Source organism: Triturus cristatus, chromosome 10, assembly GCF_964204655.1.
Source record: "Triturus cristatus chromosome 10, aTriCri1.1, whole genome shotgun sequence".
Taxonomy (NCBI): domain Eukaryota; kingdom Metazoa; phylum Chordata; class Amphibia; order Caudata; family Salamandridae; genus Triturus; species Triturus cristatus.
Genome location: NC_140593.1, coordinates 896,117,157 through 896,140,491, shown reverse-complemented (window position 1 = coordinate 896,140,491; position 23,335 = coordinate 896,117,157). Strand labels below are relative to the sequence as shown.

General features: G+C 50.5%; 1 protein-coding gene across 4 annotated transcripts in view; it reads left to right on the top strand.

The window, feature by feature from the left end:
* SMARCC1 (SWI/SNF related BAF chromatin remodeling complex subunit C1) overlaps positions 1-23,335 on the top strand; it is a 958,790-nt gene that overhangs the window by 299,602 nt on the left and 635,853 nt on the right. For all 4 annotated transcript variants that reach the window (XM_085628643.1, XM_085628641.1, XM_085628642.1 and 1 more), the window contains exon 14: positions 14,211-14,332. In XM_085628643.1, the coding sequence (XP_085484769.1) occupies positions 14,211-14,332 (122 nt within the window). The remainder of the gene's footprint in view (positions 1-14,210; positions 14,333-23,335) is intronic.

Below are 23,335 nucleotides of genomic sequence, written 5' to 3'. Positions count from 1 at the left end.
GGGCGGTCGGCCACCAGGAATCGTCCCAGGCTGAGGGGGTGGGTCCGAGGATGAGATGCTCCGTTATGTCCGAGTTCAGTTTCAGACGGCTGCTCGTCATCCAGTCGGCGATGGCCTTCATGCCCTCGTGAATGTTGGTTCTGATGGATACATCTGCCAGTAGATTCCTCACCTTGTGAATATCCCCTGCGCCAGCACTCCACTGAACTTTTTTCCCCCAGCACTCCACGCAAACGTGGGCGACGTCATAATGCATCGGCTCCGCTCGCGACTCCGTATGACGTCACCGGAGCCATAAGAGAACCACGTCGGCGTGATGACGTCAGTTCCCTTTTTTCCGCGCCGTCGACGCGCAACGGTTTTTCCAGTACTCTCCTGCTACTTTGTAGTTGTTAGGTGTTACTGTTCGTAAAATCTGTAATGTCTTCGACGAAGTCGGGCTTTAAGCCCTGTAAGCCCTGCAGGGAATGTGGGGGACATATGTCGATGACGGACCCCCATGAGGATTGCTTGTGGTGCCTTTCGTCTGACCACGATGTTGAAGATTGTGTATGCTGTAGGAGGATGAATTGGGGGGGGGGGGGGTCATGACATGTCTTTCCGTGGTGTTGGTCTGGGATCTCCCCATGTCACCAAAATAGTTTTTTACACGCCACAGAATAAATTGGGGGCAACAGGTATAAACAACACCTACTGTTCCTGAGCCTTACCCTGGAGAATCGGGATATAGCCAGATTGTGGAAGGCTACATCCCCACCCTATGCTTGGTATATGGAAATAAGGTATGGACTTTTGCATCTGATAGACTACTAGCCGCAGATTCCTTAACGTAGAATTATCCCCAGGCGTGAGACTGGACCCAGGAAACATTCTTGCTCAGCATCTATACGCGCCTGGGGGCAGTGCCTTGCGACTCCGCCCTGACGTCCTCCGCGGGCGTGACATCAGCGAGGTCACATAAGCCCCACCCCGGCGCGCTGACGTCAGTTTTCTTCTTTTCTGCGTGCAACGCGGATCCGGATCGTGTTCCTAGTCTGTTTCAGGCCTTCTTTTTCCACTTTTGAGCGTTTTTCTTGGGAAAAGTGTGCGAATGCCTTCGAGCTTCAAGACGTGCTCGTCTTGCGCGCGCCAGATGTCGGCGACGGATCCTCACCCCAGCTGCATGTGGTGTTAGGGGGAGCACCATGACTCCACAGACTGTGAGGCGTGTCAGCAAATGAAGCCGAAGTCCCGGCGGGATCGCCGGATAAAGCTCCTTTCGGCATGCATGTCCAGGTCGGCGTGGTCTGCGCGTCCGTCCCCCATGGATGGCTTCAAGAACCACCGCTTCCGTCTCCGACCTTGTCCTTCTCCCAGGCCGCAAGGGCGTCACTCACCTGTTGGTAAGTGTTGCAATTTGTCCCAGAGGCCCGTTCCCCGGCCTGTTGGGGGCGTGGGTTCTCCGCGGGTGGAGCGGCCCCGCGCGTCGCCACCCTATCTGCCATTTCCCGGCGCGGGGGCGACCAGAGCCCAGATGGAGGCCTATGCGGCGGCCTTGCAGGCCTCTTTGGCTCTTCCTTCTTCTCCTTCTCTTCCTGGGACGTGTGCGGATCCCTTGCCGCGTGCGGGGACGTCTGAGGTGTCGCCGGTGGCTCCGGCGCCGACCGGTTCGGATCCAGGTTCAGAGAATGTGGTGCCGTCTGGGTGCGGCCCTTCGGGGTTCCCTCCTTTGGACCATGGCACCTCTGCCTCGCCGCAAACCCCGCGGGGGTCCCTGTGGTGTCGCAGGAGGTTGCCGGGGCTTGGGGCATGTCCTCGAGTCCCCCTCGGTCCTCTGGGCAGGCGGCGGCCTTGTCCGAGGACGAGGTTACTCTGCTCAGGTGCCGGCGGCTGCTGGCCCTGGCGCGGCCACAGGGGCTGGCTTGGGGTCGGGGGGTGTCCCCAGGCCCCCCTCGTCCCTCCACGCAGGCGGCTGCCTCGTCGGAGGTCGAGTGGACGCATTTTCGGCGACGTTCCTTAGCCGCCCCTGCTCGGTCTCCTGTGCCGCACGTTGTGGCAGAGGGGTCCCCTTCGGCGCCGGTCGACGTTGACCTGACGCTGGTGGCGGACACTACTGCGCCGGGCCGACGTCTGGTCGTTGATTCATCTTCGGTCGCCCCCTCTTCTCCAGAGGTTCGGCGGTTTTTGGTTTCATCTTCTCCGGAGACGGGTCGCCACGTTGTGGCTTTTTCCCCGGTGTCCTCCAAGGACGGCTCTTCGCAGTCACCATGCCCGCAGTCTTCGCCGGAGGCGCCTCAGGTTCCCCATTCCTCGGTCCACCCTCCCCATTTCCGGGCTTGGCCTTTGCTTACTCCGGTTGGAGGCTTCGCTCCATAATTCTCTTTTGGGGGCCTGGGGGCGTCCTGCCATGGGGGACCCGGTGCCCTAGCCACTTCTGCACCGCCACCGTCCTGCTCCGCATGATCCTGTCTGTCTTTCCCTCCACCCTTCTACCAGAGGCCCTCTTTTACAGACTTCATTTTCCTCCTTGCAATCGGTGTTGTCTCCCCCATCACGGGAGGCAAGGTGCTTAGATTCCTGGGGCGCAACTTCTTCGCCTCCTCCAGTGCTGCTTTGCGTTCCCTTAACTCTCTGTGTGTGTTGGCCACGGCCACTTCTTGCTTATGGGGTTCGGTGGAGTCCCTTATGACTTCCGCTTCTCAGGAGGGTGCCTGCGTTGATCTGCGGCACCATGTGTTGGGTGGCCGGGAGCTGGCGGCGTTAATTATTCACTCGGCTCTGGACATTTCGGAGGTGCTTGGTCGTACCATGGCTACTTCGGTGGCCCTACGTTGCCATGCCTGGCTACGGGATAGGTGTTTTCCCTGAGAACGTTAGGGAACGGCTGGTTGACCTCCCCTTTGATGGCGCTCTGTTGTTCCACGCCCCTGCGGATTCTGCCATTCAGAGGTTTCTTGCGTGGCTTCGCTTCCCCCCCCCCCCCCCCCCCCCCCCCTCCCCTCAGTGACCTGACAGTTGGCCTGTGTTTTGGGAGGTGTTCTCCCGTTGTTTTTCCTGGGGCCTTGTAACGGGTAGCCCGGGTTGTGTGTTCTGTATGGTTGCTGTGCCCTTGGGGTCCTTTTTTTGAGCCCTTGGTGCTGTTGACTGCTGGTCCGGCCTTTTGTTCAATTGTGGTTTTGGCTGTTGGTAAGCCCGGTAGGCCCTGAGATTAGGCCTTCAGTGTCTTCTTTATTGGCTGCTGGTTTTTTCTGCAGGTCTTTCTGTTTTGTCCTCTGCTGCGGAAATCTTTTCCTAAGGGGTGTTCCCATGGTTCTTGGGACGTTACCTACCCTATGTGGGGTACTTGTAGCTATTACATAGCTCTGTCATGTACTGGGGAGGTGTGGTCACCCTTTTCGGGTTCCTTGCCCTCCGTGGCGTCACGGTATGTCGCAGGTGCGATCTTCTTGCCGATTGTCTTGGGGCAGCTTGCGCTAGATCCGTCCTTCTCCTTGCCGCTACGTCACTCGGCCTGCTGTCTGCGGCATTGGGTTGTAGCGGTTCCGCACTTTTGTCCTGTGTTTTGGCTTGGTCCTCGGTCTGATGCTCCAGGGGGTTTGGCTTTCCTTGGCCTCTGTGTTCTGGTGGCAGGCTTGGGCCCGTCCTCCGTCTCTTTTTCTTTTCTGCTGTTTTCTCCACTTCTTCGTGGGTCAGTGTGTGTGTGTTTTTGGTCCGGCCCCACCCTTGGGGTGTGTCCTGGCCCTCCCTGGCCTCTGCCTTCAGCTGGCGTCTGCCTTGTCCGGGGTGTGCTGTTCCGTGGTGTTGCCTGTTGCTGGCGGCGCATGCCCGTGCAGGCCTGCTTGTTCTGCTCCACTGTTGTGATCTTGATGTGTTTCCTTGCGTCTCTGCCTCTGGTTCTGCTGGGGCTAAGCGCAACGGTGCTTTTCTTCTTCCGCCTGTGCTGTTAGCGGTGGCGCAGTTCCGGCCTTGCCTGCTGCTTGCGGCCAAAGTGTATTCAGCTCTTTTCTATCTCTACGCCTGTGTTTCTTATAGTGGGCCCTGCCCTTGGTTCTACCTCTTCTCACTGGGTTCTAGGTGGTCCTTGTGTTCCTTGAAGCTTTTGGGGCGCTGTCTGCTCCTGCGGGGTGTTGGGCGCGCTCTTTCTCTTGGTTGGGCTTAGGATATCCTGGCCTTTTCCTTCTTGTGCCATGTCCCCTACTGGGGCCCTGGTCTCTCCTGGTGAGGAGGCTCTCTCGCAGGCCCTCCTTCCTTCTGGGTATGGCTAGGGTATCTATTCTACGTTAAGGAATCTGCGGCTAGTAGTCTCTATCAGATGTACAAGTTACTTACCTTCGGTAACGATGTATCGGGTAGAGACGATTCTAGCCGCAGATTCCTTCACAACCCACCCTTCCTCCCCGTTCTGCGAGGACCCTCAGCTTAGTTTTCTGCGCTCTCCTCCCTCTGGGTGGCTTGTCTTCTGTGGGGGTTATTTTCGTTTTCTGCCTGTCTGGCTTCCCTCCAGCTGGGTTCTCTCCAGTGTAGGGGCCTGCTTTTGCTCTTTTCCCTTTGTTGTTACGATTTCTGATCCCCTTGCGGTCCTCTACGCTGGGGGTTCTTTTGCTGGTCCTTGGCCTCCTGCTCCTTTCAGAGTCTCTGGCCCTCCTTGACTATGTAGGCTGGGGGTGGCTTGCTGTTGCTCCTCTGTTTCGGGGTTGTGGCCCTTTGCTGTGTGGTCTATGGTTGCAGTCTCTTTCTCTTACAGCGCTTTCCACTGCTTGTGCCTCTAGCCTGGCTCTCGCCTGGGCTGGCACGGTGGTTCCACGGAGGGGTGCTTTACGCTTTTCCTACTGTTGCTTTACTGATGTGGTCTTCTGGTACTTTTGTGTTGCCTGGTGCTACCACCTGGCTTGCACAGTTGTTCCTCAGAGGTGGTCTGCTCTCTTCCTGCTTTGGCTTTTCTGTTGTAGCCTCCTGGCGACTCGGTGCCGCCTGGTGCTGTTCCCCACCTTTTGTCTCTCTCTCTCTTTTTGTTTCTCTGGTTTTTTTGCACGCTGTTCCCATGCTGTCCTCAGTTTTGTTGTGATGGCTCCGCGTTGCGGCGCGGAAAAGTTCTCCGAAGAAAACTGACGTCAGCGCGCCGGGGTGGGGCTTATGTGACCTCGCTGACGTCATGCCCGCGGAGGATGTCGGGCGGAGTCGCGAGGCACTGACCCCCGGCGCGCATAGATGCTAAGCAAGAAAGTTTTCCGGGTCCAGTCTCGCGCCTGGGGATAATTCTACGTTAAGGAATCTGCAGCTAGAATCGTCTCTACCAGATACATCGTTAACGGAGGTAAGTAACTTGTACATCGACCTGGAACTGCCCATATTCAAAGCAAGGGGATGCCCACAGAAACACCCCAAGATCTGGCAGCGATAGGCAGATTACCGTGGCCTTCATTTGGAGCCGCTGACCCCTGCGGCATTATTTGTAGAGAATAAATGTAGATAGGGATGCCGGCTTGTAAAATACTAAATGATTTAATTGCATTGGGGACATTAGGGTGAGGTAGGGTGAGAGCTGGGAAGCCTAGTAGGGACATGGCACATTTTGCTGTTTTATTGAATGTTATTTGGTTTTTGAAACGTACTGACATGGACATTACTGCCATACATATGTACATTGACCTGTATATGCACAAACTAGGCCTGAGGGGCCATATGTGGCTGTCAGCACAAATAAAATTTGTTTTAAAAAATAAAATCTATGGGTATTTAAGTGCGCTTCTACGCCTTATTGAACCCTTCTTGACTATATGATTCTACATTCTGTCTATCTCCCTTCTGCTTAGAGCCTTTTGCCTCAATGGCAGCAGCTCCTCAGTAATGTACTGTCCACTACTAGCTGATCTACCCCTTCATTCTCCGATACTTCAGTTATGCAGATGAGACACATTATATTAAAACTTCCGAGCTTTCTCTCTAAATTCATCCACTATCAGCTAACGACTCATAGTATTGGATATCTGGTTGCGAACATATCTCCTTAAAGTAAAGATACCAGCCTGTTGTAAATGGTCTACCGACCATCCATCCACTATGTTGCCAAAAGAGCCTGGCCTACCTCATCACTACAAGTCAGTAATCTAGGCTTGATCATGTAAACAAATCTTTGGACTTTTAGTAAATCAAGTTGGAAGCTTTTACATGCTAAGTTTACTATGTTGAGTGTTTCTTTACGTAGAATTCTACCAGTTACAAACTGCCTTCAGTCTAGTACTGTCTAGTCTTGATTTCTTTTGTAAATGTCGATTGCGTTTTCATATATGGACCATCCCTGTAGGAGAGTAGGATCTGCACTTATGTTGCCCCCACTTTTTTCCTGATGTTAACACTGGTTTCTGACTATAGTCTGGCTGGGTCCCTGCTAATCAGGGCCCCAGCCTCTCTGTTCTCTCTAAACAACTTGGAGTGCATATTAGATGCACTAGTGATTGGATACTGTGGTACCTTATGAGCCCCTAGTATATGGTACCTTAGGTACCAAGGTCATAGGTACTTCACAGGCCTACCAGGGGCTGAAGCATGTATTATGCCACCCCTGGGAAGCAGACTACATCTGACACCACAGGCCTGCTACTGCAGCCTGGGTGAGGTAGTGTTAGCACTCCTCACAGAGATATAGGTTCCCTATATCTCACCATACACACACATATAAACCTATCAGTCACCCCTAAGGCAGGCCCCATCAATCCTGAGTGCAGGGTGCTTGGTTTCCATGTGAGGGGGTGCCTCTGCCTGAGCAGGGCCCCTCTGCAGCCCTCAGAGTCTATTCTCTGTGGCTGTTTGTGGATGCGGTTAAACCATATACTCTTAAGTGCATTATAACCTAGCTGTAAATGCTAACATTGGGATGGCTGCATCAAACATGTCGTATTTGGTGTCAAACACTTTGGAATCATACCCCCATACCAGTAACTGGTGTGGGAGTATCATCCCACCCTTCTAGAGGGGTAGACATGTACCCACTGTGGAAACACAGTAGATTCCTGAAGAACAAGTTACTTACCTTCGGTAATGCTTTTTCTGGTGAATACAGTATCTGCCTGTGGATTCCTCACCTTGTGAATATCCCCTGCGCCAGCAACGTTCGGAAACTTTTGTAGCAGTCCACGCCGATGGGGTCGAAGACGACGTCACAGAGACACGGCTCCGCTCGCTGACGTCACCGGCTCCATAAGAAGACCTAGTTGGCGTGATGACGTCAGTTCCCTTTTTTCCGCGCCTTCGACGCCAACAGATTTCGGGAATTGCTGTTGGTAGCTTTACTGTTACTTTGTTTTTCTTCTGGGTTTCCCTGTTTCTCTTCGAAGAAGATGTCGACGAAGAAGTCGGGTTTCAAGCCCTGTCGGGAATGTGGCAAACACATGTCGATCACAGATCCACATGACGACTGTGTTTGGTGTCTCTCATCCGACCACGATGTGGTTGGTTACTCTTGCTGTCGCAAGATGAGCTCCAAAGCTCTAAAAGAAAGGGAGGCGAAGCTCTTCATCGCTAAGATGAAAAAGGAAAAGAGAGGAAGAAGGAAGTTGAGATCGAGGTCACGGTCGAGGTCGAAGTAGACTTCGGGGCATGCTTTGGCTCCGAAGTCGCCGGCTCGACGTCCAAAGGAATCCGTGTCTCCTTCACCAGTCCCGGATTCTCCTGGTCCTTCTTCTCCAGTGACTTCGCCGGCTACATCTCCGGTTCCGATGCCATCCCCGACGCCGGTTCCATCTCCGGCCCCGGTTGAGGATCTTCAAGTCCCGGGTGAGCCTGCGACGCCGCTTATTCCACCGTCGGCGCCGGTTGGCCCGAGTCCAGTGATGCCTGACCAGTACCCTGCATTCCCTGGACCAGGTCAGGACCCCTCGCATTACAAAAGTTTCCGAACGTTGCTGGCGCAGGGGATATTCACAAGGTGAGGAATCCACTAGCAGATGTATCCATCAGAAAGAGCACTGGCATCACAAAATAGATGCCACCAGCACAGACACTGGGCTGCCCTCCTGCTGCTGACCGAAATTCGCAGTGGAGGAGGCCCAACAATAGGCATCCTGTCACAGGGAGGTGTCCCCACCTTCCAGACAGGATTTAGTGTATTGGGGCTGGGTGGGTGCACTCCTAGAGTGCTTTGAAGTCCTGCACTGGGGGAGCAGTAGGCACCTCTGTGCATATGCCAGCTCAAACCGGTTCAGGGGCTACCAGCCCCTGCTCTGGTGCGAAACTGGACAAAGGGAAGTGGGTGTAACCACCCACTCCCCTGACCCTCCCAGAGGAGTGGTCATAGAGCTAGTCCCCTTTCGTTTAGCATAAGATAGGAAACCCTTGCCATTGCAAACTAGATATCCCTGGACGACACTCTGAAGAAGAATCCTGGACCTTCGACGTTCCACTACCTTTGGAAGACTGAAGAATCTCCCTTGGAGTCAAGGAGTGACTCCCCTGCAAGGCAGTCACCAAAACTTTGAATCAATGGTCGCAAACTTTCCCGCCGGAGTCCGAAGTCCCTGCAGCTCCGGAAGTGGATTTCCTGATGGCCATCGTGAGTCCCCAGCGGAGCTGAGGCAAGTGGACCCCACGAGTGACGTGGAACAGCAATACCCAGGTACCGTGCACTATTGTTGAGTGCAACCCCTTCACGACGTTCTACGAACTTGTGCATTGGGCCACGTGTGGTCCAAGCCTCCAGCAAGATTTCCATCGAAGATCAGAGACCTACCTCATCCCGAGGGACCTCCTGTGAAGCGAATCATCCCGAGGCGTCTTCGCGATCCCTTGCCGGTTGGCTTGTGGGTCCCCTGAAGACTTTTCCACAGAACCAAAGGGCTCCCCTGGTTACTCCAGGCCTGCCCTGACTTAACCTTGCTGGGTGAGTCCCTCAGACCTTGCTGGTCTGCACCACTGACTTTCTTCACTTTCCACGAGACTTGCTGTTGCCAAGGCTTGTTGGCTCCAATCCGGTTGCCGACACCTCAGTAAGCTGCAGACTTCGTGGAACACTCCGAATCCAGCTCCTGGTCGTCGTCAACGCCTCCTGGTCCTCGTGGCTGAAGTAAAGACACCCGTGAATCACCTGAAATCACCCGACTACCGTGGGCATCCATCTTCCTGGCCCCGGGTCACTGGCAAGTGACTTTGAACACTGTCCCTTTTGCTTTCAGGTCTTCCTTCTTCTGAATCCAGCCTTGGATTCCACCGGACACTTCTCCTGTCTTCACAAGCAGCAAGGCTTCTTTGGCTCCCATTGAAAACGATGCCGCGACCCGACACCAAAAGACACCTATGCACCCGGCTTCCCTGGGTGAGGTTTCTTGTGCACTCTGGTGCTCCTGTGTGTGTTGGCTCTCGAACTACTTACCCTGTAAGTGACTTGCTTGTAGACTCTCCCGAAGTACCCTAAAACTTTAAAATTCCAACCGCGACTTGCTCCATTGAAGTCTATTGGAATCCGCGGCTGTGTTCTCACACTGCATGCGTCTCCCCTGGGTCCTTTACTTACCTGCCTTGGATGGATTAGTGAGGCCCCAGCGCTTCTGAAGACCTTAGGCCTTCTCCCTTCTCAAGTCGTTCTTCTTATACCTCTTTTTTAGTATATGGTCTGGTACGCCCCTAGGGCCCAACCATATAAGTGCTTAATTTGTTGTGAAAGATTGATTTGTGCATATGTTCCTGACTTCTAATCTCATAAAGAGATTAGTAGAGTGTGTCTAGTAATAAATACATATATATTTTATATATATACCTGTGTGGTGTCCTTTCATTTAGTAATTCAAGGGATTATAAGGTAAAACTAGCTGCTTTACATTCCTCTGAGACTTAACCTGAAAGCTGCTCTCCACAGCTACCACTGGGATAGCTTTCTTTAAAAGGTTGTCTTAAACCTATCTACCATAAGAGTCGAATTGGACTGGTGCAAGGTGGCCACTTTAACTAGTAACCAGCATATGCCAGGCCAACTTCTCACAATCCCCACAAAAAAAACCTGACCGTTATCTTGTTAATATGAAAAGTAACATGGCAGGCAACAAAAAACACATAACAATGCCACAAAGCATCCCATGTAGCGGCTTTGCCAAAGAATACAAAGAAGCGGCGGCTAGTGCGCCCTGTAGACGTCCAGATACCTTCTGGGGTCATGAAAGACATCCAGGCATATTAAAGATAATACAACCTTAACAGAAAACTTGTTCAGAGGGTAGAACACCACTGTCGAAGCATGACCATAAGGGTAGAACACCACTGTCGAAGCATGACCATAAGGGTAGAACACCACTGTCGAAGCATGGCCATACCATTTTGACAATAAGACAGGAGTAATAACAGGATGTTAAGGGTAGTGGGGAGGCCTGGGGACCCAACAAAACCCCTGTTATTGGGCGCTGTACCCTCTGCTTAATGCGGCCCTACTGCATACTTGTCTTAATTATGCCAACTCCACAACGTTGGCCATTTCTGACACATCTGCCATTAGTATGGCCCTAGTTGGCAGTGGGATGTGTATCTACAAGGTTGTTTGTACCCGCACAAACCTCAGTCTATAAGGTCAATGTGAGAAAATGGGTTTCTGTTGCAGTAAAAATAAAACCTTTGTCTTTTTTTATTGCCAGACTACTGATGCTCTTTGACTTGGTGTGCCCTGGGCCCCTGCCAATCAGGTGCCCAGGGCCTGTGTTCTTTCCCTAAAACTGCCTAACAGCCTAAACCCAATTGGCATCTCTGGCCACATGTCAGCCCATGGTAAATGGTACCCTAGGTACCCAGGGCCCTGTGACCAGAGAAGACCCCTAAGGACTGCAGCACTTATTGTGCCACCTTTAGAGGCCCTGTGCCCTGACACACACACACTGCCTTTGCAGGCTGAGTGTCTTGGTGCAGAACAAAACGGAGACGACTTGGCACACAACCCTGTGTGTCATGCCCACAAACACACTGCCCTGGTATGCCTCAGTCACCCCTCTGTCACCCCTCTAGCTGGGTGCACTATGGCAGTGGTGAGGGTATAGGTGCATGAGCCCTGTACCCCTACAGTACCCAGGTCCATTCCTGGGCACTGTAAGTGCAGTGCTGCCATTAAAGAGTATATGGTGCTGGGAGGTCGTCATCACGAACTCCACAGCACCATGATGGCTGAACTGAAGACTGAGAAGTTTGATATCAAACTTCTCAGCACATTAAACCCACACTGATGCCAGCGTGGGATTTAATGTAAGATGCACGACAGAGGACAACTTAGAGTTGCCCTCTGAACCTAACCTACAATCCACGTCCTGTCTGAGAGGCTGCCTAGGCTGCCACACAGCCGACGTGTTGCTGGACCCCTGGGTAGAGAACCATCCGCTCTCCTGGGCCTGCAACAATGCACACCCTGGGCGAGGTGCTAGGTCTCCTCCCCCAGGATGGGCAGGGGAAGCTTCAAAGGCATGCCGCCTTTGTGAGCTTCTTCAGGCCACTTGCTGTACTCAGCATCTGGCCCTCACCGGTTCTAGCCCCCACTCTGGCGGGAAGGCTAGCGAGAAACCCCAAGGGAGGAAAGGGGATGTGCCAGCCTCTGCCAACCCCACCCCTCAGGTGGGGGAGGCGAGGTGAAGCTCTCACCATCTTGAAGATGGGGAGCCCTGCTCAATCAGGACTAGGCTACTGCCCCCCTCCCACAGGAGAGTGGCAGGATAGGGTGTGTACCCACCCCAGGGAAGGAACCCATTGGTCTCTGACATCTACCTACCTGTAACGCCCCTAAATTTAGTATTTAGGGGCTCCCTGAACCTTCCTTCCTCAGATCCCGAATCCGAAACAAGCAAGAACAATAAACAAGAAGACCTGCCGTCGAGCTGCTAACAAGAGGAAGACACCAACTGATTTGGCTCCAGCCCTACAGGCCTGTCGACCCTCGAACCTGCTCCTGCTAAAACCCGGTGTCTCCAGTGGTCAGCAACCTCAAAAACCCCGGAGGACCTGACTGCCTTGTGACTCTTAAGGACTGGGACTCCCACGAGCAGTGGTTCTGCTCAAAGCAAGTAACAATCCCCTAGTGCCAACCAGGAACCCCGACTCCTGCGCACACTGCATCCGCCTGGCCTGTGCCGGAGTGGCCATAGACCAAGAGGACGTCCCCCTGGAGACTGTAACCCCGAATCCAGCACCCAAGGACCCACCTAGATGCTCTTGACGACGCCTGCAGCCTCAGAACCAGGGACCCCTCTAACCGCGACCAACTGAGGGTAAGATTTCCCGACGCGAAAAGACACCCCTGCGCCCGGCGGCCCCCTGTGCCCGGCGGCCCCCTGTGCCCAGCTCCTGGGTGCCTACCTAACCTACAGCTTCCCATCTTACCTCTCGAAGTGGTGGTCGCACCTGAAGAATCTTCGTCCCCGAGCTTGCAGCCTTTATTCGTATTAGAGCTTCTCTATTGAAATCCATTGAGCGCTAGACTGCTCAAAAGCACCCTGCACCCAGCTGCCCGAGTACCCCTGGGAGTGCAACATCTATCCTAATCTACTTCCCCATAGCAAGTGACCAGTAGCCCAGCTCCCACAGCCGTGTGGCCTGCCTGCTAGCAGCCACCAACCAAAGGCCCCCTGCCCGCCATAGGCTAACATTGGGCCTAACTCTCTCTGCACCTAGCTGCCCCTGTGCCGCTGAGGGTGTAACAACAGTACCTACCTGATCCTGATAGACCCCTGAGTCTATGCTCAGAACCTTAACTCTGCCAGTTGAGTACTTACCCAAAAGCCGATAACTCACTTTTCCTCCATAGGGTAACATTGACTGGTTTCACTTGGAAATTCTTCTAAGTGTCGAGTTTTAAAACTTTTAAATGTTCACCTAAAATCAGCCGAATAACGATAACGAAATAACTCACCTGTTATCAGAAGAGATCCCAGTGCTGGATATTGGTGCCCAGCACAAACCCTGAAAAGTAATTACAACTGTACTTACCGCTAACTTGATTTTCCTCCATAGGATAACATTTTCTGGTTTTTACCAAAAATTCTTTCATGTGTCGATTTTTTAAACAAACCAATATTACTTAAAAATCGCCTGTGTAACAAAAACGACTTTCAACTGTTTACAGAAGATGCACCAGTGCTGAATCCATGATCCAGCACTGAGTAAGAAAAAGTAACGATAACCCTACTTACCTGCTAAGTGAATTTCCTCCCATAGGATAACATTGGTGATTCTATGTGAAAAAGTTTCTAAGTGTCAACTTTTTGAATACAATAATATTCCTTAAAAATCATCCCTGTAACCAAAACGTATTTACTTACCTGTTTCCAGGAAATGTCCCAGGACTGAATCTAGGATCCAGTCCTGTGGTTAGAAAAGTTATCCAAAAAGTAATTAATTGCATTTTCTAAGAAATTCCCATTGAGCTCAATGTTATAATTGTGTTTGAATTGTGTTGCGTATTGCAACAACTGTAACTACTGTATTCAAAAGTCTATTGCCTATTTAAAGTATTTATCTAAAGCATCTCATTCTGAGAAAGTATATTTTGATACCTATTGTTGGTTCTAAAATAAATCAAATATATTTTTATATACAAACCATTGGCCTAGAGTTCAGTTCGTGAGTGTGTGAGACCATTTGCTGACTGAGTGTGTACAACAAATGCTTTACACTGTCCTCTGACACTGCCTTACTGCTCGACCAAGCTACCACTTAAGAGAGTAAGGTTATATCTAACTTTAGCCTCTGCCAAACCTCTGGAGACTTTGGACTCTGTACACACTGTACGTATTTGGGGACAGTATATACAGAGCCACTTTCTTACAGTCAAGGAATGTGTTTCTGGTTTTGCCTGGTCATTGCTACGACTGTGAAGGTAGAGCACTGGGTGCATACTTGTAATCAAACATGCTAAATTGTTGAGAGGTGATGTCTTAATAAACCTGGGTGAGCATTTTTTTATTATGCTAGATTTATAGCCAGAGGGCTCTCTCATTTGCTTAAAATATCATGTTTTAGTGGATGTCCTATTACCTGGTGCTGCCTGAGCAAAATTGCATACATGTTTTATTTGACTAATGAAGGTAAAAGATTTATTGTTTTAACATCCTTTGCATTGGCTAGCATATTCAGTGTTTGTCTTTAATGAAGATCATCACTATGGAGAGACATACCCAAGTACCTTTTTTTCGTTTCTGGCATTTACAATTCTTAGATTTTTGTTCAACAGTGCCATGACCCAGAATTTAATGCTAATGGTGATCATTTATTTGTAGGAGGATGAGGACCCTAACAAGGGCGATCAAAGCAGATCAGTTGATTCGGGGGAAGATAATGTTACAGAACAGACAAACCATATAATAATTCCAAGTTATGCCTCCTGGTTTGATTACAACTGGTAAGTCCTTTATTGGTGAAATATTGCATTGATGTAATGTGATGCTTCCTCCAACCTATGCCGTTTCTTCTTTATGGCCCATTTTCTTTTCTTAGATCTCTCACACTGTGCTTCAGTTGCTTTACATGCATGGTACCTTGCATACTAGTTTAACGTGGAGTAGAGATTTTCAAAATGTCGTTTTGCAGTGGATGGTTGCATTTTGTGGAGCTGCTCCATTACCTAACGGAAGGCAAAACAATTATCCTGTTGTAGTTTATTTTTTTAAAGCACTTTTGAAGAGTAGGTGTAGAAAGCTGGCTCTTTATATAGTATACCAAAGTAAGGTATAGTGTATGCACAGAGTCCAGTGGATCCCCAGAGGTATAGCAGATGCTAAAGTAGATAATACCTTACTCTTTGTTGTGGTAGTGTGGTTGAGCAGTCAGGCTTATCAGGGGATAGTGTTAAGCATTTGTTGTACACAGTGTAGGAAGCTGGCTCTGTATACACTATTCCAAAATGAGGTATAGTGTGCGCAGAGTCCAGTGGAACCCCAAAGGTAGGCAGGGGTCAAATTAGATAGCACCTTACTCTCTATTTGTGGTAGTGTGGGCGAGGAGTAAGGCTTTATCAGAGTGTAGTGTTAAGCATGCATTGTACACACTCTGACAAGAAATGTCACACACTCAAATACTGAACTCAGACCAGGTTGTTTGTATCAAAAATATTATTTAGTCATTTTATTTCTAGAACCAAGCCAAACCTAGTGCAGGTAAGTGAAATAATACTTTGCAAAATCTTATACAGTGATTTACAGTTAAGTGCAGGTTCGAATGCAGTTGGTTGAATTACAGGTAAATCAACAGTTTGAAAATAGTTTTTAGTTACTTTACAGATTACTGTGCATGTTACTTGTTCGATTACTATTTAAGCTTCTTTTTCTAAATATGCCTAGACATCACACTGATACATTTCTTTGACAAAAGGTAAGTAATTAACTTTTTGTACATTTGTAGTTTTTCAATGTGTCATACAAACCAACTCCACTCTTAGAAGAATGTTTAAGGAAAAACAGTCAATGCAATCCTATGAAGGAAATGAAGTTAACGATTTACAGGTAAGTAGTTATTTGTGGGAGTTGATATTCTAGGGGTAGAGCCAGGGTTCCCCCAGGGTCAAGGTTGCACTCTCAGAACACCCTCAGCGGCACTAGGTAGGCCGGCTTCAGAGAGCTGAGGCCTAATGTTATCCAAAGGGGGATAGGGGGCCTCCGGTTGGTGGCTGCTCTCGAGCAGGCCCCACGGTTGTGAATGGGAGTTGCCGATTTTGGATTTTGACTGCAGGCTCGGTCCAGGAAGACTTCTGGGAGGAATCAACAACTGGACAGGTAAGTTGGAGTGCTCTGGGACATAGGTGCACCTCGGGTTCTCTTCTCCAGGACGCAGGGGTGTCTTTTGAGATCAGATTTCACTTTACAGGGCCTCTCGCGATTGGGGGGGGGGGGGGGGGGGTGTCTCCGTGCAGAGGCTGTAGGTGACGTCGGGGAGTCCTGGAGGGATCAACCCACGATGGACTTGGATTCTGGAGCGCAGGGGGACCTCACTGGAACCTATGGGCCACCCAGATTTGTGTTGTAGGTGTCCGATGCAGTGGTGGTTCCAGGCATCTGGTTTCTTTGTCTTGAACAGGCTCAAAGTCTGTCTTGGGAGTTTCTTTTGAACAGAGCTGCTGTTACATAGGTCTTTGTGGAAGGCAGTTAGCCCTCCCAGGGTTCTGGAGGTCCCTGACGGAAGGACAAGGTGACTTTTGGTGCAGGATCTCTGGAAACTGCAGAATGTCCGGTAGGGCTGGGGCAAAGTCAGTTGTTCTCTGCAGCCTCCTCTGCTGGGCGTCTTCTTTTGTCCTTTTTCGTAGGTTGCGGGAATCTGTCTTCTTGGTTCAGGACTGCCCCCTAAAAACTTAGGGGGTATTTTAGGGGTCTTGACGTCAGTAGCCAATAGGCTACTGACCTTAGGGTGACTACACCCTTGGTTTGCTCACCCCACATGGGGGATTGGGCACAGTCCCTAATGATGACTGGAGAGTGCCAGCCATCTGCAAGATGGCAGGCATGGAAGAGTGGGCTTCACCTTGCCTCCCCTATCTGAGGGGTGGGTTTGGCAGAGGTGGGCACACCTTCTCGGCTATGCTAATTGTTCCTGCCTCTCTTCCCGCCGAAAAGGAGAGGAGGCAGGAAGGGGTCCTGCTCCTGATAGCAGGAGAGGCTGGAAGTCGCGTTACAAAGGTGGCAAGGCCTTTGAAGCTCCCCTGCTACAGATGGCTCTTCCTGGCCTGGGGGAGGTGTGGGGGAGGTTTGACCACTTCAGCCCAGGAAAGGCTTTGTTTCTGGGCTCAGGGAGCGAAGGCTCCCACCCCAGGGGTCCAGAAACATGTCTTGTGGTGGCAGGCTTTTGCGTACCCGTCAGGGAACCCACCAGAGGCGATACACAGGTCAACTCTTGTGGAGGCACTAAGTTACTCTTGTTGCAATACAAGACAGTTCAACACAAGATTTTTCAGAGAAACCCCACCATACAGTCTCATGGAGAAAAACGAAGTGTTAAGTTTACAGGTAAGGATAGGATGGAAGTTTTGGGGGGTGTAAGAAACTGGCTCTATATATAAACTGCACCAAAGTGAGGTACAGTGTGTATAGAGTCCAAGAGTCCCCAAAGGTAGGTAGCGGTTAAAGTTAAATAGAACCTTACTCTCTAATAGTGGTAGCTTGGTCGAGCCGTAAGGCAGTTCCAGAGGACAGTGTTAAGCATTTGATGTACACACTCAGTCAGCAAATGAATTCACACACTCAAGAACTGAACTCTAGGCCAATTGTTTTTGTAAAAAAGATATACTGTTTTATTTCTATAACCAAGCAAGCCTGGCACAGGTAAGCATCAAAATACTTTGCAGTAATAAGTTACTTGATTGAATACAGTTCGGAAATGCAGGAGAAATTGTACTTGGTTGTGATTTACAGATAATGTAATAGATTGCAACACTTAGCAGGTATAGTACATTGGAATGAATAGGCTTTTTCAACAAATTGCAGGTACGTTACTTTTTCTAACTCAGTGCTGGGTGCCTCGATCCAGCATTAGAACATTTCCCGAAAACAGTTGAGTAAATACGTTTTTGTTATTCGCACGATTTTTAAAGAATATCTTTAGTTTTCAAAACTCCACACTTCGTTTTTTGGACGGAAAATTGTCGATATTATCCTATGGAGGAAATACAGATTATCGGTTTGTAGGTAAGTAATCGACTGTGGGAGTTAAGGTTCTGGGGTTAGACTCAGGGGTCCCCCAGGGTCAGTGATGCACTGTTGTTGCACCCTCAGCAACACTAGTGCTGTGTGCCCTGCCTACAACCCACTGCCCTGACATAGATCAGTCACCCCTCTAGCTGGGTGCACTATACTGGTGGTGAGGGTACAGGTGCATGAGCCCTGTACCCCTACAGTGTCTAAGTCCATTCTTATCCATTGTAAGTGCAGTGCTGCCATTAAGAGTATATGGTGCTCGGAGTTTGTCATTACGAACTCCACAGCACCATAATGACTACACTGAAAACTGAGTTGTTTGGTATCAAACTTATCAGCACATTAAACCCACACTGAGGCCAGTGTGGGATTTAATGTAAAATGCACACAGAGGGCATTTTAGAGATGCCCTCTGAAAAAATGACCTACCACTAGTGTCCAGGCTGAGTGGCTGCTTTCAGCTGCCACCACCAGATATGTTTCTGGACCCATGGTTCGAGAGCCTGCTGCTCACAGGGGCCTGAAACAATGCACATCCTGGGACCAGGTGCCAAGCCTCCCCCCCAGGTTATGCAGAGTCCACGAAGGGGCAGCTTCAAAGGCTTGCCGCCTTTGTGAGCTTCCCCACGCCACTTGCTGCTTTCAGCAACTGGTTCCCACTGGCTCTGACCCCCACTTTGGGTTGGAGAACCGGCAGGAAAAACAAGTGTGTGTGAGAAGTTGGCCTGGTATATGCTGGCCACTAATTAAAGTGGGCACCTTGCACCAGTCCAAACGACGCTAATTGATGATTAGGTTAAAGACAACCTTTTTTGAAAGCTATCCTTGTGGTAGCTATGGAGAGCAGCCTTCAGGCTAAGTCTCGAAGGATTGTAAAGCAACTTGGTTTACCAGATTATAACCTCCTGAATGACCAAATTAAAGGAGAACCACACAAGGAATATATATAAAATATATGTATTTATTACTAAACATTCTCTACTAAACTCTTTGAGATTAGAGACCAAAGCACACAATATTAAAGCACTAGAACGACAGTAAATAGCACAATACACAGTGGGCTCCAGGGGGTAGACCAACCCATATACTAAGAAAGTGGTATAACAATACCGACTTGACTAGGCACAGTGCCTAGAGCACGTAGAATCACAGGGACCCCAAGGAACCACCCAAGATAGTGACACAGGGGACCCACGGAGGACATGTGCAGTGTGAGAACACAGGCGCGAGCTTCGTACAACTCTGTGGGAAAGTCGCGGTTGGAATTTTAAAGATTAAGGACACTTAGGAGAGGACTTCTAGCAAACCCTTTGGAACATAGAAGGTTCTAAGGCCAGCACCCTTGAGAGTACGGAGCAGCACCCTTGAGAGTACGGAGGTACCCGTGTTATCTGATAGAGACTGCTAGCCGCAGATTCCTTAACGTAGAATTATCCCCAGGCGTGAGACTGGACACCGGAAAACTTCCTTTGCCGCAACATCCCTGCGCGTCGGGGGGCGGTACCACGCGACCTGACGTCCGCGGGCGTGACATCAGCGAGGTCACATAAGCCCCACCCCGGCGCGCTGACACCAGTTTCCTTCTTTTCCGCGTGCAACGCGGATCCGGATCGTGTCTCTGCCTGTTTTCAGGCCTTCTTTTCAAGCTTTGCGTTGTGGGACAGTGTGCGAATGCCTTCTGGCTTTAAGGCGTGCTCGTCTTGCCCGCGCCAGATGTCGGTGACGGACCCCCATCCTATTTGCATGTGGTATTTGGGCGAGCACCATGATTCCACGGACTGCGACGCTTGCCAGCATCTGAAGCCTAAGTCCTGGCGGAAGCGCCGGATGATGCTCCTTTTGGCCCGGTTTTCCAGATCAGTGTCGTCTCCGTGTCCGTCTCCTGCGGAAGGGTCCAAGAATCGCCGCTTCCGATTGTAAATGTGCAGATATTTATATAGCGCAAATCACCAACTGGTCTCTAAGCGCTTGCTTAGGGAACCCGTCCTGGTATTCCCCTGTGAGATACCCCAGCAGGGCATCCACAAGGTGAAAGCCAGGCATCCCGCCACGAGGGGCCATTGTGGAGATTAAGCAAGCTATTGCCCAGAGTCGCAGAGTGTGAACCCATGAATCGAGTATGCACTGGAGCGAGAATTATCGAGTCCATGGACAATTTATGGACTCAAGACCCAGCCGAGCCGGGAATTGAACCCTGGTCCCTGGCTGACCTCTGCTTCCAGGTCTGCCTACTCTGACCAGTGAGCCACACTTCTCCACTTCTCCGATTCCGACATCGCCCGTCACCGAGGCCCCTAGGGCGTCGCTCGCCCGTCGGTAAGCCTTATAGCTTGTCCCCGAGGCCTGGTCCCCGCTCTGCGGAGGGCTCGGGTTCTCCGCAGGACATGCGGCCTTATTCGTCGCCACCCTACCCGGCGTTTGTGCGACCCGGGCCCAAATGGAGGCCTATGCTGCGGCTCTGCAGGCTGCTTTGGCCCCTCCTCCTCCTCTTACGGGGACGTCCGCTGATCACTTGCCACGTGCGGGGCCTTCCGTGGCGTCGCCGGCGGCTCCGGAGCCGACTGGTTCGGCTTCAGGTTCTGGAGGTGTGGTGTTGTCTGGTTGCGGCCCTACGGGGTTCCCCTCTTCGGCCCACGGCACCTCTACCTCGCCGCAAACCCCAGAGGGGGTCCCTGTGGTGTCGCGGGAGGTCGCCAGGCCTCGCGACTCGGCCCCGAGTCCTCCTCGGTCTTCTGTGCAGGCGGCGGCCTTGCCAGAAGCCGAGCTGACGCCGCTCAGGCACCGATGCCTGTCGGCCCTGGCGGCACCGCGGGTGCTGGCTAGGGGCTGGGGCGGTCCCCGGGTCCCTCTCCCCTCTCCACGCAGGCGGCTGCTTAGTCTGAGGTCGAGTCGGCGCTTTTTCGGCGCCTTTCTTTCGCCAACCCGGAGCCGGCCCGCCCCATTCTCCTAGGGCACAGGTGGTGAAGGAGGTCATCTCGGCATCCCCTCCGGCGCCGGTCGACTTCACGCCGGCGCCAGTGGCGGATCCCACGACGCTGTGCCGGCGTCAGGTCATCGACTCGTCTCCAGAGGCCCCCTCCTCTCCGGAGGTTCTTCAACTTTTTGTCTCTTCTTCCCTGGAGACAGGGCACCGCTTCGTGGCCTTTTCCCCGTGTCTTCCAGGGAGGGCTCTTCTCTGCCCCCGTGGCCACAGCCTTCCCCAGAGGCACCTCAGGTCCCCCACTCCGTGAATCTTCCACCATTCTGGGGCTGGCCGTTTCTTCCTCCAGCTGGACTCTGGGATGGCCGGCTTAGTTTACAGCCGTCACCCACGGAGGAATTTCTTTCCCCCCATGACGACCTACAGAGGCGAGTGCAGCCTTTGCCCGGGCCATTTCCACGGCCGCTGGCATTTTGCACATGGGCGACCCCGCCACCCCATTCCCTACAAACCATTTGCTTGAGGTTCTCCATCAGGGCTCTGGTGGACATGAGTACAGGCCCCAGCTAGGCCCGCAGAATACAAGGGTTCGCTCTCCTGTAACGAAAACTAGAAGGAAGTTGGCACGGAAACTGCAAAATACAAAGACAAAGTTTATTAACCCTTAAGGGTGGTCCTACAACCTATACAACACTCTTCAGTATTGCATAGAGTAGCACAAAGAACTTGCGTACACAGTCCCCTTATATACACAACAGAGGGGCTCATAAGTGGGTGGATACAACATGAGCCAAAGAGTATTACCTTTTATGGACATTTTCGATACAGAATCAATATGTGGGCGGAGTTAATAATATCCTGAACCCGCGAAAATATGGTCAAGCAAGGACTAACTGATAACAGATGTGGTCAAGTCTGGGCATGCGCCAGACGGACAAAGGAGCTATTTATAGACTGTTACTAGGCAGATTACAAGAGCAACTAACACGAGGATAGGACTCTTCTCGTGCAGAGCACGTGGAGACATGACAATACAAAATGGAGTCCGGACATTAGGCAACATAGGAAGAGAAAATTGTTCTAAGAAAGGGGAATTCATGTCTTTAGTGAATGCTTAATCAGATCGCTGTTTTAGGTTTCAACAGACGACACCCTTTCAGCATTTACTGAAGACATTCGGCTTATTAGGATAATCATCATATATGTCAATTTTCATCATCTCTTCCACTTCTTTGGTTAAATGTTTTGTAATAGTTGACATTGGCAATAGCTTTCTTATCAGGAATACAGAATGACACACATAGAGAACAGAGTAAAGGACCACACTGGACACAGATGCAACAGGAAAACAGAACTGCCACAATAATGCAGAGACCAGTTAAAACCTTCCATCCCCATGTAGTGATCAATGCCCAGAACCATCCAGAAAAGGTCCAAGTGCCATTTTCTGTGTGAATCTCAGCTGCGATTTTATGCAATTTATTAATAGCGTTATAAACTGATGGCGTATGGTCAGGAATAAACACACAACTACTCCCGATAATTTTACATGCTCCACCTCGGTCAGCTAACATAACATCTAATACCATACGATTCTGTAATGCAACAATTGTAGTAATTTGTAATTCTTCGTAAGATTCCCAAGAGCAGCAGCGGTTTGATTCGTCACAGCCTCTACAACTCTCGTTAATCTTCGAACCTTCCTACTATTTAGGGCAGCTCCAACAAAGAAAAACAATCCTAAGTTAAAATCAACATATTGCTGTAAGCTAGTATCGGTTTGATCAACATCATCAATGGATAGAGTACGTTTATACCTATTTACAGTCACATTATTCAACAACTTCAAATCTTTATGATAAGATGCAGGTGCTAAAAATACAGGGGGTAATAAGAACGCTACATAACATACTCCGGACCAGCCGGCTGGTAAGCGATAATAGCCCTTATTCCCACATACAAAGTATGTGTTATGGGAGGCTAAGAAAGTACTATTATTTAAGCCATCTATGTTCAGAACAATAATACAATCACTAACACCAACAGGAATATAACCCACACTCTGAACACACAGGTCCGCTTGAGCTTGTGCCACTTGAATCACGAATTGTTCCTTCCTTGCAGTGTCTCTGGTATTCGTGAAAATGTAGGGGATCGATTCATTGTCCGGTCGATATTCTTTCCATTCCCATATTGTCCCATTCGCTTGCGGATAGCCATCTTTATCTTGATGACATTCCCTATTAAGTCTGAAAAGAAATCGTCCCACTGTAGGTTTCCGTGTGGCAAAAAGCAAAGTATACCATGCCATTATGAGAGAAAGGAAGAGGTATGAACGGCGTTCCTCCTTTCTTCTGATGAGCTGGCATCATACCACATATCCAGCAGTTCGTAGCATTTGTAGCAACATGGGTATGATGCAACATCTGGATGAAAGTGTTATTCAAATAAGACTGACGATGCTTCAATTCTTGATACGGAAGGGTATAAAAGTAGTGCTCCTCAGGCACTGGAGTGGTCAAAACAAGCAACTCACGGGCAGGAGTCACGTCCTCAACAAACCATATGGTTATACCCACAATAGCCACAATGATAATAAAGCTTGTCGCACAAAGAATCTTCTTCTTCTCCATCTTGTAATAAGAAGTCAATATCTTCCTGAAACTAAAAGGGTTGTCAGAACTCTTCCCCTTAGGCAGCCGTTGATTTCTTCACCAGCGGGCCAAGACGGGTGTCACTACACTAATGCAGGGCTGATCCCCCCCCCCCCCCCCCCCCTTGCCTCATTGGCTCTCCGTTTCAC